Source organism: Glycine soja, chromosome 15 (assembly GCF_004193775.1).
Source record: "Glycine soja cultivar W05 chromosome 15, ASM419377v2, whole genome shotgun sequence".
NCBI classification, from domain to species: domain Eukaryota; kingdom Viridiplantae; phylum Streptophyta; class Magnoliopsida; order Fabales; family Fabaceae; genus Glycine; species Glycine soja.
The window spans coordinates 256,407-273,117 of NC_041016.1; the positions used below are offsets into that span (position 1 = coordinate 256,407).

At 35.5% G+C, this 16,711-nt stretch overlaps 2 protein-coding genes and 1 pseudogene across 3 annotated transcripts; 2 read left to right on the forward strand and 1 right to left on the reverse strand.

The window, feature by feature from the left end:
* Positions 1-622: 622 nt before the first annotated feature.
* Positions 623-5,959, forward strand: LOC114388147 (magnesium transporter MRS2-1). The gene is made up of 6 exons (XM_028348472.1): positions 623-1,017; positions 1,663-2,272; positions 4,067-4,195; positions 4,305-4,637; positions 4,721-4,768; positions 5,384-5,959. The coding sequence occupies exons 2-6, from the start codon at positions 1,682-1,684 to the stop codon at positions 5,612-5,614; spliced, it is 1,332 nt and encodes a 443-aa protein (XP_028204273.1). The 5' UTR covers positions 623-1,017; positions 1,663-1,681; the 3' UTR covers positions 5,615-5,959.
* Positions 5,960-6,585: 626 nt separating this feature from the next.
* LOC114387429 lies at positions 6,586-9,870 on the forward strand (annotated as a pseudogene). Its single transcript, XR_003661310.1, has 2 exons — positions 6,586-7,169; positions 7,505-9,870. The product of XR_003661310.1 is annotated as a pentatricopeptide repeat-containing protein At1g80880, mitochondrial-like (transcript).
* A 1,826-nt stretch (positions 9,871-11,696) lies between these two features.
* Positions 11,697-14,763, reverse strand: LOC114388538 (putative receptor-like protein kinase At1g80870). Its single transcript, XM_028349072.1, has 2 exons — positions 12,143-14,763; positions 11,697-11,996 (listed from the first exon to the last, which is right to left on the reverse strand). Exon 1 carries the CDS (start codon positions 14,319-14,321, stop codon positions 12,183-12,185), a length of 2,139 nt encoding a protein of 712 aa, XP_028204873.1. The 5' UTR covers positions 14,322-14,763; the 3' UTR covers positions 11,697-11,996; positions 12,143-12,182.
* Positions 14,764-16,711: the final 1,948 nt, after the last annotated feature.

Here is a 16,711-nt window from a genome sequence, read left to right on the forward strand (position 1 = left end):
AACAAGAACAAACTTTTTATAAAGTTATCATATTTTAAAGCAAAATAATATTAAAAAAAATTCAAAGATATAGAGACATTTTTAGACACAAAATTATAAATTAAAGGTGAGTACAAGACTGTGGCTTAGCTCCGTCAAAAAAAAAAAAAAGAGACTTTGCTTAGTTTGATTTTTTCAGTAAACAAAGACTGTGGCTTAGCTCTGTCAAAAAAAAAAAAAAAAAGAGACTGTGGCTTAAAATTGTTCCGTCTCCGTTCATTTAAGTTAAAAAATTCATACACACGGTTGACCAATCATTTGTACATAAATGAAGGCTATGTTTCATAAAAAAAATGATGACTATGCGTAGAACGATTTTTCTGTTTTTCCAATATGATTTAATTACAAATAACTATCATAAATTTGTTATTTTTATAATAGTTATTTTAAAAATTAAATTAATGATTATTTTAATTAATTAATATTGTAAAGTTTTCATTAATAATGCATAAAATTTTAAAATTAATCTTAATCATGAGAGTTCAAAAGTTTAATTATTCCAATAATAGAATAAAAAAATAAAAAAAGAGTTTTTGTTCATCAATAATGTTTATACCTTAAATTGATAGGGTACGAGAGTCTCGTGAGATTTACATTTAACATTTATTCACGTTGTGATAGATACCGATACAGTTAATCATATTTGAAAGGAATTAATTAATTGAGTGATTATTAATTATTATCACGAGATTACTTTACCTTTTTTTTTTTTTTTTATCTTGTTCCTTCCGCGCGGTGTGAGTGTGATGAGATGAACTAACTCCACACTCCACACCCACAGTACGAACTTCGCTCTGAAGTTTTTATCTTTCATAATTCGGCGCTAATCAAGGGTTTTTATCTTCCCCCTTCCTCTGTTTCCAGTTTCTTCGGTAAAAATTCATTCCCTTTCGGTGGTATCGCTTAATTTAAGATACCCTTATCGGATTTATTGCAAATCCTGGGTATTACTCGATTTCTGTTGAAGAACACCCGGAGGTATGAATGTTTTTAAGATACCCCTATGCTCTGGAGCTTGAAGATTTTTGTCTTGTTCTTTAAAAAGACGTGATTTTTATTTTTTGGTGTTATCGGATGAAATATATTAGCATAGATGCTTTGCTTGGTCTATAATTTGTATGATATTGATGTGCATGTATTCCTACAGTATCAGTTACTTGGGCTCCTTATTTATCCAAAACCTGGATATTTACTTTTGATTGAAGAAATTGATAATCGTAGTCTAGTGCATAGTATTTATTTGTATTAGTAACTTAATCGATTACATCCGCATATAATGCTTCTCGGAGATTAGGAAGTAAAGATCGTTGTGCAGTAGTTATGATGTGGTCAAAGCAAACTTGTGATTGTGAGAGGGGTCAATAAGGACATGACCCTCGTCCTCCCAATATCTTGTAGTTGTCTGAGACTTTTATCAGTCTTCAGACCTTGATTCCACTGAATATATAGTGGGAGATTCCTAATTGATGCGTGCTTCATCTGTTGGTGCCACAAGTATGTTGAGATTGGTATGCATCTAGATTGATCAATACTGTGTCATATGCGTGAAACATTTTGTTTGTATAATGCTATTGAAATCAATGGGTGGCTGATGCTCTTACCTCATATCATATGTGCTTTCAGCTATTAGTGAACCTTCACAATGGCAGATCTCAAGGAGAGGCTACTAGCACCAAAACCTGCATCAGCTCTTAACGTAAGAGAGGTTTCCAATCGACCATCTGCCTCTGGAAGGCAAGCTTTCCAAGGGGTGGATGTTTTGGGGCTAAAGAAGCGGGGCCAAGGTCTCCGTTCATGGATTCGGGTCGACACATCTGGAAACTCTCAGGCTATTGAGGTAGACAAGTTTACCATGATGCGACGTTGTGATCTACCTGCACGTGATCTTCGCCTACTTGATCCTCTGTTTGTCTACCCATCAACAATCCTTGGTAGGGAAAAAGCTATTGTTGTAAATCTAGAGCAGATACGGTGTATCATTACAGCAGATGAGGTTCTTCTCTTGAATTCCCTTGATAGTTATGTATTGCACTATGTAATGGAACTGCAACGACGGTTGACAACAACTGGGGTAGGGGAGGTTTGGCAATCAGACAGTTCTGACATGAACCGAAGAAGAGGAAGTAGGAATTTTGAAAACGTATTTAGCAACTCTTCCCCTGATTATTTACCTTTTGAGTTCAGGGCTCTTGAAGTTGCCCTGGAGGCAGCATGCACATTTCTTGATTCCCAGGTTAGTAGAAGTACATAGTTAAGTCAGAGGCTAACTTACGTTGATTTTTTTAATTTAAATTATTCTTCATTTCTTTCTTTACTATTAATTTATTATATATATTATAGAAGAGAAATGGTTGCTATGAACATAGATTTTGTATTTCTATAGAATTGTCTACATTCTAGCATTGAGTTCGTACAAATATTAACCTGTACCATATGGGGGAAGTATGATTATGTTAAGGTTAAGTGGACTTACTGGTAATCATTGTTTCGATCTGTACCTGCTGTCTACTGATTAAGGCCAAAATGCCCTTTTGTGTAACAGAATGCAAAGTCTATAGAATCTTCTGTTGCAACTTTTTTTAGAGAAAGCCAGTATGTACCTCTACGACCTATATTGGATGAAAATCACACTTATTTCCTGTTAGCAGTGGCACTAAAGGATTCGGTGTTATTGCAATCCCCTCCCTCCACTGCAGTTAATCCTTTATGTGACTACGAGCGTAAACACTTTTTTCTTCATCCTATTGTAGAGAAAGCTATGAGAGGATCACTTGGCTGTGCAGTAATTTCAACTAGTTCCATTGTGTCCTTGTTGTCAGAGGATGAATTTCAATTTGGCAAATCATTTAGCCTATGTTAGATTTCAGCTTAAAACCAATTAACACTAAGTGAAGTTGTCCAACAGATATATATAGTATTCGGTTTGATAATCCGATACTAGTTCTTCTTCCGCTTCCGGTAAATCAAAAGGTAATTTTTCACATTCTGCTAGGGAAGAGATTAGAAAAACAATGAAATCCATAGGTTGACACCACAAATTCCATCCCCAAAAACCATATTTTGATTGTGCATCAACTATATCAACTATACTTAAGCTATTAGATAATCCTAGTCGGTGATGACATTACTGTTACCATCTCTATTACAGAACCATACATGAGATTTTCACCTCATTCGGCTCCCTTAAAGCCTTACAAAAATCTAAGGACCAGTCCGATTATTTATCCCTTAATACATCTCTAAGGTAGATAATATTCTATTTTATTGGACAGTTCTGAATTAGACCTATTGAATTCTGTCTGTTCTAAATAAACAAATTTTAAAATAAATACATTTAATAAAGAAAAAATTGAGGTAGGCGAGAAGCAAGATGGGCTATAGGCTTTGACACCATTTTAGATTCCAGTTTAAAACCAATTGGTACTAAGTGAAGTTGTCCAATAGATATGTAAGTTACACCTCAAGAATTCAGGCAGACAATGTGGGATTTCCTAAAAGCCTATGTGGTTTGTTGGTGGTAAAGTTGCCTAGGTGTTTTGAACTTACTAGTGAGCAATAAGGAGAGAGAAAGTAAGGAATTAAGTATGAATCTATGCATCTCTTAGGGAGTTTCTACATGTTAATGTTAGGTTGATTGTGCTGAAGAGTGGGAAACAGTAATTCTGTATTGACATTAGAAAAGATGGAGATTTTACACCAAGTCCATTTTATGCCAGGGAGCAGCCATAGAGGCCATATAGCTGTTGAGAGTTATGATGAAAAATTATTGAAGACAACAGTATGTTCTCCACACATGGTCTTCATTGATATAGAAAAAAAAAAACTATGATATGGTGGCATGATGAGTCCAATGATAGCATGCTAATGTATAAAATTGAAAAGAAATCAAAATTCTGTCAAATTATATCCAAACAGAATTCCCGATCCATGCGCTTTTGTAGAATATTTCTCTTTGATATTCTTGTCCATATGGCTTTGATAAACTAATTAGTAACATTCTCCCTTCTGATCTGGCCATTTACAAAAGGCAGCAGAGTTAGAAATAGAGGCTTATCCATTGTTGGATGAACTGACATCAAAGATCAGTACACTAAATTTAGAACGTGTTCGTCGGTTGAAGAGCAGACTTGTTGCCCTAACCAGGAGGGTTCAGAAGGTGATGCTCATTTATATTTTCTTCTTTCTTTATGATTGCAAGTGAGTGCCAGTTACCATATTTTTTTAGTCTTATTATTACTATTTGCTTTGCAAATGCATATATTCAGGTTAGAGATGAAATAGAGCAGCTTATGGACGATGATGGTGATATGGCCGAAATGTATCTTACTGAGAAGAAAAGGCGAATGGAGTTGTCATTTTATGGAGATCAGTCTATGGTTGGATATAAATCAGTTGATGGTGCATCCATTTCTGCTCCGGTCTCTCCTGTTTCATCACCTCCCGATTCTCGGAAGCTTGAAAAGAGCTTCAGCATTGCTAGGAGTCGACATGAGAGCATGAGGAGTTCTGAAAGTACTACGGAAAGTATAGAGGAGCTTGAGATGTTGCTGGAAGCATACTTTGTTGTCATTGATAGCACTCTAAACAAGTTGACATCGGTAAACACTGTTATCTACACTAACCCTTTTCCTTCTGGCTTCATAACAGTTTAGCAACCACTGTTTCCTGCTTTTTGTTTCAGTTGAAAGAATACATTGATGACACCGAAGATTTCATCAACATTCAACTGGTTTGTTTTCTTTCCCCCAGGGTTCATGTCAATTTTATTTATCCTAATTATTGGTCATGTTTCTTATGTCTGATCATACATGCAAATTATTGCACATGTTCACACAAACAACTCACAATGGAGAGAGGTAGGAGTACTTCAAATTTTGTTGCTTTATGGTAATAGGTGTATGGATCAATGACTACTTATCCCCATAATGAAAGGTGGGGTATCTTACATTCTTATGGGAATAGAAGTTACTTTTTACAATAACGGCCAATCTCCACTTCAATCTTTCACATTTCTTCTTCCACTTCTATTTTTTTCAATTTTTAATTAAATATATTTTATTTTTCTGAAATTACTAAATGCCAACCAAACATGTTCATGAGAATAATATTTTAGGCATAAGATTCTTGGGAATGTGATTCTTGAGAATATATGTACCGTGAAACAAACTCCCCCTTAATATTAATGATTATCTGAAATGTTATAGGGCCCTAAAAAGAACAAAAGTAGTTATACACTATGTCTTCATTTGTATTATATGTGATGATATGGATTGTTCATGGAACTTGTTTAGCTGACTGAATTATTTTAATTTAGAATAGCTGACCGATTTTTTTTTTCTCACAGGATAATGTGCGAAATCAGCTTATTCAGTTTGAGCTTTTACTCACAACTGCAACATTTGTGGTTGCCATCTTTGGAGTGGTAGCAGGAATATTTGGGATGAATTTTGAAATTCAATTATTTGATGTCCCCTCTGCTTTCCAGTGGGTCCTTATAATAACAGGAATTTGTGGAGTCTTTATATTTTCTGCATTTGTGTGGTTCTTCAAGTACAGAAGACTCATGCCCCTATAGGAAGGTAGACCATCATGAAGAAGAAGATTAAGTAATCGCGTCCTTTCGTTTGTTATACAATCATAAAATTCAAATGGAAAGTCGGCTCATATGAAGATCAATTCTTTCAATTCAATTTTGTGTCAGTTTTAGGTGATTTCTGATGATATTCTGATTCATCAGTGTCTATATTTATAGACAACATTGATAGTTAGAAACTTGAGCGACAAAACATCTTCCTAGTTCCTTTCTTTTACCTTTCATACTGAACAATGTACATTCTGCTCTATTATATTTGTATGCTTGATTTGGGGGAAGGAGAGTTGAAGGTATTTAATCGGGAAAGTTTTTGGTTACCAGTATTAATGGAGTCATGTTTACGATTAAGTTGATGATAATTAAATATATTTTGAAGTTTAATATAACATATTAAGTAATAAGTTTATATAAAATTATAAAAATAAGTTAAATAAAATTTCAAATTAACATGAAGTTTCGGACAAAAACATGATAAATTATGTGATATAATTTTATTGGATAACAGTTTTCCTTCTTTCTCATTTGTGAAAGTTAATGGCTAACTCATTTGTCAACTTTAATTCATACTAGTATGTCTTTGTTGTACTATCTATCGTACTTTTTAGCATCCTTAATCCTTATTATATCCTGTATTACAAGAGATGAATAATAATAATAATAATAATGAGTTTTTTTACGAGATAATTATTTTTTTATTCTGACTTCTTCATTAAGTTTATGGATAAGTCTCTACAATGAATAGTAAAAGTAACATCTTACATTGTATTGTTTATTATTTTTGAAAGAAAAGTAATAAATGAAGGGAATGTATTTTTCAATTTGAATTTTCACCCTTTATTAATTTTAGTTTCACTTGTGGTCTTTTATTATTTAAAATGTCTTGATAAATAAAATGTGATATCATTATTTATTGTCACGTGTAAGTTGTAATGCCGAAAGACTGCAACTAAAAATATTAGTATTTTGAAGGCAGCTAATTTGAAGGCCAATTGTGAGCGAAGAAGCTCATAGTAAGCAGGTAAAGGTTGAGAGTTGAAGTCCTAATGGCTGTACCTCAACAGTTACGCTGCTACTATTTTAATGTTTCAAGAGGGTTTCACTTGCATGTAATTGGAAGTGGAAGTAGTAATGTTCTTTCCTCTCAGGCATTGCATCAAACAGTTTCAATACACTCTCAGTCACAGGCGCCTTTCAACTTCAACTTCAACTTCAATTTGGATGACCCAACTCTACCAAAGTTCCTGGAATTGCTCAAAAAGGTGACCCATTCGTCACAGCAAGCATTAGGTCTCCACTTGTCAGGTTTCCAAGCAAATAGGGATTTGATATGTTCCGCTATTTGGGTGTTGAGGGAAGAATGGAAACCTGCGTTGCTTGCCTTCAAATGGAGTTGCCATGGTAATGATGAGAAAGTTTGCAACTTGATGATATGGGTCTTGGCAACTCATGGAAAATTTTCCACTGCTTGGTGCATCATTCGAGATATGCATCGTTCCTCTCTCTCCACGCGTCAGGCTATGCTTATTATGATTGATAGGTAAGATGACTTCAACATTCAAACGCCAAATTATAACTCTAAGTGGCATTAGTTTTGCAAATTCATCTTTATACAATAGTAGCAAATGACCTTACACTTCTCTTTATCATGGTTGTTGGATTGGAATTATTTTACTTGCATATGGCTGATGAGAATGCCTACTTTAATGATTTCTTAACGTTACTTCCATTGATTTTTTTCTGATTCATGGTCACCCTTGACTGTTTTCTTGTGTGGATCATAAATTTTGTCGATTCTTGTTAGAATAATGCCAACTCCGTTGATAACAGATAATTTATTACCCCCTTTCACTTGTGGTATTTTGTTTCAATCAGATATGCATCCGCAAACAACTCAGCCAAGGCTATTCAAACATTCAACTTTATGGACAGACTTCAGATTGACTCCTGATCAGGAAGCATTCCATGCACTTTTGACTGCTCTTTGTAAATATAGAAACGTTGAAGAAGATGAAGAGTTTATGCTAGTAAATAAGAAGCTCTTCCATCTCGATACCGAGGGCTTTAACATTATTCTTAATGGATGGTGTAACATAACAAAGGATATATATGAAGCAAAAAAGAGTTTGGAGAGAAATGTCGAAATACTGTATAACACCAGATGCTACTTCGTATAGCTACATGATTTCCTGCTTTTCAAAGGAAGGGAATCTTTTTGACTCTCTTAGGCTCTATGATCAGATGAAGAAAAGGGGATGGATCCCTGGGATAGAGATTTACAATTCATTAGTATATGTTTTAACTCATGAAAATTGCTTGAAGGAAGCTCTCAGGACAATAGATAAGTTGAAAGAACAAGGTTTGCAACCAGGTTCTGTCACCTTCAACTCCATGATACTCTCTCTTTGTGAAGCTGGAAAGCTAGCTGAGGCAAGGATAATATTTAACTCAATGGTAGAGGAGAATGTTAGTCCAACCACTGAGACCTATCATGCATTTTTTGAGGGAACAGATTATCAAGGAACATTGGAATTTCTAACTAGGATGAAAGATTCTGGTTTGGGTCCTAGTAAGGATTCCTTTGTCATAATTCTGGCAAAATTCTTAAAGTTGAAGCAACCTGTAAATGCACCAAAATTTTGGACAGAAATGAAGACATATGATGTGCTGCCCAGTTGTGTGCATTACAGAATAATGGTTGAAGGGCTAGTAACATGTAGGTGGTTCATAAAGGCCAGGGGTTTTTATGAGGAGATGATTTCAAATGGATGTTCAGCTGATCCAATGCTTAATAGGCTCTTTCAGGAAGAAGTACTTGGTAGTGGTGATAAAGGAAAACAGAATGTTAAAAAGGCTCATAGTAATAAAAGTGTGAAATATTCTGAAAAATGATAAGATGAAGAAGAAAAATTATCAAGACCAGAGAAGAAAGAAGACATTCTCTAACTAACTTGGAGCAGAGAGCAGAACCTCCCAATATTTTCCGTTCTACATTCTACCACTGTGAATACAATGTATCACTTAGTGCTAAGATGGTTAACTATGGCAGGATATGTTGAGTAGTTCATTTTGTCAAAATCCTGACAGTTGATGCATTATGGCTGTGGCCCCTTGACTCCCTACCCAAGTTTTGAATTTCATTACTGGAGCAGATGTACTGAAGACATGGGAAAATATTAACCCATTATTATCTGATCATTAAGTAAACGCTTGACGGTTTTGGTTGCTGCTGCATGCTCCAGACCTCATACTCCATTGTTTTGATTGTCGTGGTTCATAATACAAAATCATACAAAGCTCATATTTGGTTGTCTTCCTGAGTGTTCTCAATTGATTGTAAAAATGAGTCCAATAACATTCCATTCCAATTTAATATCTATATAAAAAGCAGCACCTTATGCCAAAAACGATGAGTAGTATGTTCTCTTCCACTAGTTTTTAAGAGAAGATCAGTTTATAATTAAAGGAGCAGAAGACCAGAAGACTGGACCTATGAATTGGTGCTTCCTATTGTGAATTGTTCTGTCTAGCAAGCTGGTAAATTATTCCTTTCATACATCTATGGTAGATGATCCGTCTCCATTTGCTCCCTCCCTACCCTCTCATCATAAAGTAGAGCAGGAGTTCTGTCTATGCACCCAGAATCAGGTAACATCTTGGAGTACATTCTCTTTGCTCAATATTCTCCCTTCCAGTTACCCCATGAAATTTGTTCCTTGACCTACAAAGAGTAATGTAGGGACACTTTCAAGTATCACACCATTGATGGCTTTCCCTGTCCGTCTGCTTTAAGTCGTTGCCAGCCAATCCAGAATAAGAATACGATTCAAGAATCAAGATCATTTACTATTTAATGATCTCACATGTATTTTATCCACTAATAAAGGGTGTATTCTAATGACAAGTGTGTTAATAATATGATAAAGAAGATTTTAGCTAGCATTCCTCTTTATCTATTTCAACAAAAACATTGAGTGTAAACTTGACGGTTAGAAAAGAGAAGAGGAGAAAGGAAAAGGCAAGTGGAAGTTCAATATTAAAAGGAGCAGGAGTGAACGAGAAGCAGTCTAAGGCTAAAGTGAGTGGGTTCCTGTTTTGTACCCTTATCCTTCAAATCCAACCACTTAACCCAAAGTCATCTGTTGCTCTACTTAGATTTCGTCTTGGTGACTACATCACATATCTTGTTTAAAACTTCAAACTTAATGCATAATTATAAAAAGGATTAACGTGCTAATTCACATGTTAGACAATTGCATTGTAGTTTAATTTTTTATTATTATCTCTTATAAGCTCTTATATTCCCATTTATCTGGCACCTGCACATTGTGCATGTATCTATCTAGTTTGCTATAATGCGAGTAATACAAATGCTTTAATTATTTTGATACGAAATCATAGATCTGATGTTTAAATTATTAACTTGGAAAATTTATATAATCCGAAACTTACACAATGAATGTAATTAAGCTGATGAGACGGATCCGATATACTTTATCCTAATAAGGAATCTCAAGTTCGAATTCTTGAAAATATAGGTTCGTTAACAACTAAAAAGAAATTCACAGCTCATAATCATCTTACTCAGCTCAATTAAGATTAACCAAATATTTAATATGATGTCTAAAATTTTAATTTTGATTCCTATGATTGAACATTTTCTAATGAAATTATTTAGTCCAAATTTGAACAAGAATGTGTTCCCTATGTGGATGCCATGCCCACTTCCTTCCTTGTGATTCTGCCTGTCCCAAGAAGCAAAAAATATTGGGGGCTACAATTGGACCAGGCGGATTCGTTCAATAAATTAATAATTATCATCTGCATATTTAACTTAGAAGTCTGAATTCGATGATAAGAATTAAGAAAAACTAAAAAAAAACACTTTTTTTAGAGACGACACTTAACTTACATATTGTTTAAGCTGACTAGGATCATTATGACCAATATAATTCTTTCTTTAAATATTTAAAATATTTACATACTCAAAATTAACTTTTGGTGATACAATACACTCTTTAACATATACTACTATTTATTTTATTGAGTAAATTTTTGTTAGGCTTCTGTCAGCAGCAATGGAAGCGGACGAGCTGCAGTGTGTTGCAAGAAGGCAAGTTCAATTTTTTTTTAAACACTCATGCACGTTTCCCTATTTATCATTTTAGGAGAAAAAAAAGTGCAGCGATTAAACAATCAAGTAGTACTCCTAATGATACCTATGGGCTATGAAGCAGTAATAATAAATGATAAAGAGATGCAAATCATGCAAAGCAACGTTGGACAGCTTGGTGGGCTAGTATATGCTTTTTCGGTGCTGTAGCAAACTACAACATAATATTATGATTACTTTTACGTATTCAAATATTAATAACAATCTCTATGACTCGGTTCGTTTTAGGTTTGTCCTCATACCCGAATTTTTCAGATTGCGTGGCGTTTGATATGGATTTGTCATCTTTAATAAACGTTAAGAATAAAGACAGCAAGATGATTGTATGTCGTGCAAAATCATGGAAAAGAGAATTATGTCAACGACATTATGACATATACTTTTAATGAGGAATAGAATAAGCACACTTGGGGGGGTTAATGATGCTGTTTTAATAGTGACTCTACTTTAGTCTTTGATTATGACTTCTGTGGTCCATTATTACAAGACAAATCAATTGCAATATTCTGCACAATTAACGCCAACCAGTTTCAAACCATTTAGGTGTTAGAATTGGTTGTTAACCAAAACAAGCTTAGTTCTTAGATCTCCTATATCAGACCGACCAATGCAGCAAATGAATCCTTGTTCTAGTTGTTTTATGCTTGTCAAATTCAAAGTGATGCGGTGCCATTTTTGTCCTCTTGTCACGACTAACGTTCCATTGCCAATTTTATAATGCCAAATTAAAAGAAGAAAAAAACAAACAAACAGAAAGTATGCTTGACCTAAGCCTCATTGATGTTCTTGTTCTTTTATCAAGATGAATTGGTTAAAGCTTAGGGGTGAACTACATTCAGAAGCTTGATTCGGGTGAACTACTGCTTCTAATATGTACCAAATAGGACACCTACGTTGACAAGAGTAACATCACAACGAAAGTAAATATTTTCTGAAGATGGAAAACAAATAAACAAGTCAGTCCATCCTAGTAAAACTTGAGTGTGAGTGAGTCAGAATGCGTTTCTGTCAAGAAGTCAAGGCAAGCCTATCAATCATATTAGTTTCTTAAAAAAACTGCAATTAACAGATAACTTTTTGCCCTTATCTATTACAATGAAGAGTTAATCTAACCAGTGATCATCTTATACACAGTTCAGCTGCAACCATGCGCCATCAAGGAGACAGGCAACACAGTACCTTAACATAACCACACTGAAAACAATCAGTGGAAATTGAGTCATCAAAAAGAACAAATAACTTATCTGATAACAATTCAACATAAATCTAACGATAGGAGTAAATTCAGGCCCCAAATGCAAACATATTCAATGATTCATCCCGTACTGCACTCATCATACCTGATCCCATGGTGAGCATATGACTTGAGAATTACAAAACCTATTCTGTAGTGCCCTTCGGTTTTCTCCTTGATCTGCTGTATAATTTAGAAGGTGGAGAAGGGGAGAATTCAAATGGAAGTGGTGGAAGCTCCATCTCCCCCTTCAAAATCTTAACAATATCCCCAATATCTGGCCGCAGCTCTGGAATTTTCTGTAAGCAAATGAGTGCCAAGTTGATACAAAGACTTGCTTGTTCCTTGTTGTAATCTTCTTTCAATCTCTCATCCACAAGTTCTAAAATGTTACCATCTTGAGCCAAGTGTCTACACCAGCTTATTAAGTTAGCTTTCTCTAGCTTCATGGGTGATGCAAGAACATGCAATGGTCTCCTACCTGACACAATTACAAGAATCAAAACTCCAAAACTATAAATGTCAGCTTTCTCCATTAAGAATCCACATCCTCCATATTCTGGTGCCACATAACACAGTGTCCCTCTCATGCTTGTTGTGCTGCTGAGCTCACGGCTGAAAAGATCTCCACTCCACATGTCACTTCCAATGGAACGAGTGCTTTTCTTCTTCCATCCTCTTCTGAAGCTAAACTCCCCATTTTGATCACACTTATTCTCACCCTCATGTCCAAACTTCTTACGCCTGCAAAGATAAAACCTTCTACCCAAATCAAAATGGGGCACTTTCAAGCCTTTCTTCCACTTCGTATGAAGATTTTTAAGTTTACTGGTCTTCTTGCTTAATTCAGCAAGATGCTCTTCTTTCCACCACTCTTGCATCTTCCTGTGCTTCTTTTTGTGATATTTCTTTCCCCTTGACTCTTTTTTCTCAACCCCATTATCTGTAGTATTATGTCCTATCCCAAACACCTGTGATTGGGGTGCAATAGCATCATGGTCTTTATCCTTGGGACTTGAATTTTCCAACTCCACTTTCGCGTGAACATTGTTCTTACCATCATCCCAATCAGCGTTTGATGGACAAATCTGACTCCCTATCCACTCCATTACGTAGTCTTTACTACATAACTCCCCACTTCCATCCTGTCTCCACCACCAGTCCTTTCCCCATTGTTTCCCATTTGCCTTCTCATCATCCACCAAAGGAGAAGCAGTCACAGTTAACTCCTTACTATAATCAATGCTAGAAAGCTCATCATCACAAGGGAAAAACTTACCATTCCAATCATCCCTATCCAAAGCTGAAATTTCCTTACCCTTTGCATTTACACTCCTAATTTCAGTTTCACTAGCAATATTGGCATTATAATTCAAAGAATTCAAGTTCAAAGCTTTGACATTAAAGCAAGTCCTACTATTTTTAGATGAAGAAGAGGCTTGCAAAGCTAGAGCAAAATCTACTTCACTAATACTCTCAATTGGAGTACCAATAGCAGGAGTTTCTGCAGTCAAATTAGTCAAATTACCTGAGAGCTCTTGGCTTTTCCATAGATCCTGGCTCCTCCCCAAGTCCTGGCTAAACAAGTCCACACCAAACTCACCCTCCACCTTAATCCTTGACAAGCCAAAGTCAGAGATCTTCCCACGCCACTCAGAATCAATCAGAACATTGCTTGGCTTGATATCCCCATGGATCACTGGAGGATCACATCCAAGGTGCAAGAACTCCAAAGCTCTAGCAACATCCAATATTATGCATAACCTGCTCTCCCAACTCAAACTCATACCCTCATCTCCAAAGAGGGACTCCTGCAAGCTTCTGTTGGGTATATACTCATACACCAACACTCTTTTGTTCTTTTCCACACAGTAACCCAAGAGGGTCACCAAGAATGGAGACCTTAACCCTCCAAGAATCTGCAGTTCATTTTGAAACTCTCTCTCTGACTGCAAAGACAACGCGTCCAGGCGTTTGATGGCAATCAACTTGCCATCTTTAAGTATTCCTCTGAAAACAGTGCCAGAGCCACCTTTGCCAATAACATTGGCAGTGTCAAAGCCATTGGTGGCTTGCTTTAAATCTTTGTATGAGAATCTTTGGAGCTTCAAGGGAGCACTTGCATCAAAGGGGATGGTCTTAGCTCTGTGAACAAGAGAATGCCACAGATGGTAGAGGAAGTAGAGGATTGAGCAAAAAATCACAACACAGGCTGAAATGGTAAGTGCTAGGAAGAGGGCCTTTGTTTTTGTGGGATTTGTGGGAGGGAAGGGTCTTGAAGGCATGGTGTGTTTGTGTTGTGTGTTGATCACTCACAGCTACTGGTGATGAAGAAAAAGTAGTGAGGGAAGAATAATAGGGAGATGGGAATTCTGGCTTTTCATTTCTTTCTCTTTGTGTTATCAATGGGTATCCAAAGTGGATTGCTTTACGATTAGATAATCATCTGTCTTCTACTATTCTTAAATCGCTTTTGTTTTTCTCGTTTTCCTTGATTTATGGTATCGTTTCTTCTATGATATGCACTCATTTGTTTAAATGGTAGTAGGAGACTAAGGATTGGGAAATGCGGATAAGAAAAAGGGAAGGGAGGGGAGGGGACCCAAGGCCAAGGAAGGTGCTTTTGACTAAAGAGAAAGGTTTGCGGCAAAGTCTTGGGATCACTTACGTGAAGACGAGGGAGAGAAAAGGAAAGGAATGCAAATACCAATCAAAGAGAACATTATTGTTGTTATTAGTATTATCATGCATTGAAGATGAAGATGGGAAGAGAGGTTTTTATTATTTAATGCGCAGTTAGTTTGTCTCATACGCCATCACTAGGCCACGACCGCCACGTGCACTGCTTAGAATCTAGAGATCCATACTATTTTAAATTCTTTCTTGTTTGGAGGTTCGCACTTCATACTTACACATGCTTGGATAACGATGATATCATTCTTACATTGCAGCTCCGGTCCCATGTTGCACTAAAATACACCATGATATATTGCATGGGGTCATGGTTCAAGATAGATATTACCCCAGATAGACCATGCCATTTTCTATAATAATTTATTTTTACTTTTAACACCAACTCTTTGAGCACGTTAACTATTGCTGTTGACTGAATTTTATACAGTATCATATCAAAATAAAAATTACTCTAACGAATGTCTTGTAAATGCAAGCAAGCACATTTTACCATGTAAAGGGAAAAAAATTATTGTCTATATTTGCTGCATCCTGTATTGTCTTTGGATTATGTACTTTCCAGCGACGGTACTAGGACAATTAGAAAAAAGATAAGATTAGATTAGGTATCGGGTGAAACAAAATAAAGGGAAACTAGTTGTTAAGTATATAGGTTGGTAAAAAGTTATTCGACAGTGGTGTTGGGTGAAACTGTTTTTTTATTTTGTCATCTTAAGCAATTGTGTTATTTATAGTCGAAGTAAATTCGGACGTGTTGAAAAAATAAACCGTCAAAAAAATAAAGGTAAAGTAAATTCTCTATCTTTCTTTTTGTCAATTTATTTTTAACATAGTCATGAAATGAAACCTTTGCTAGAGATTGTTGTCAAGATCAGAACAGGTAGTGGCAAGAAAAGGGGTGAAATAAATCAGAAGTTGGAAGGAATATCTGAGAATAAAGAAGCTGTTGTTGTTCCTCCTCTTTGCATGCTAGCATACCTATAATTGTCCCTTTAATCGTCGACGCTTTGCTTTCTGCTTTCTACTTTCTACTTTCTACTTTCTAGATATAAATATCATTAGGATGACACACAGCTTACCCTCACTCACGTTTTCTTATTGAACCAAACCATTGAACAATTAATGTAAGGTATCTTAGAGTGGTGTCCACATCATGGAAGCCCAAAGCCTCATATGTCTCTTTTTTACTTTAGTTCCCCACAGTCCCATGCCACTTCCAATCTAACATAGACATAATTAGCTGTCTTAAGGGAATAATAGGTGGAATGTTGCTATTGCTATTGCTATTGCACTGCACTGGGACACAGTTAACTTTTTTTGTGTGCTTCAGCAGTTAGTGAGCAAAAGAACATGGGTGCCGTGCTGGCACAATGCGTGGGACCTCTTTCAACTCCATTCCACCAAGACCATATTTCTTGTTTGTGGGTGAAATTCTACAAGCTTCAATTTCTCTATTAATCATCTTCCTTTTTAATTTGGCATGCAATCATATGTCAACGTATACCTTTGCACTTCCAGCACATTAATTGTTGTTGAAGGGCACCAAACAATGCACACTACCGTTTTCTTCTTTTTTATTAAATATTAAAAGGTGGTTTGGTGTGAGTAAAAAAATTTCTTTCATTTTTTCAAAACTTTGTACCGAAAACAGCATAAACAACTTTTTATGTTTTCACCTTTTCTTTTTTATTTTTTAAACTTCAAAAAACTGGAAACAATATTAAAAAATAGTTTTTTTCAAACCAAACAGATTATAAAAAAATAGAAGAAAACATTCAGAGTACGAACTTAAGGTCATTTGACTTAACAAACAAAATTTATGTGGGTTTTAGATAAAATTATATATCCATATAATCTAATAATTGTGTTGTTACTTAAACATTAACCTAGATCGTTGGCTGATACTTTAGGTGCTGCTTTCATTATTAGTTAGTTTTTCCCTTTCGTCTGCAATGTACTCCAAAATAATTTTAAATTGTTG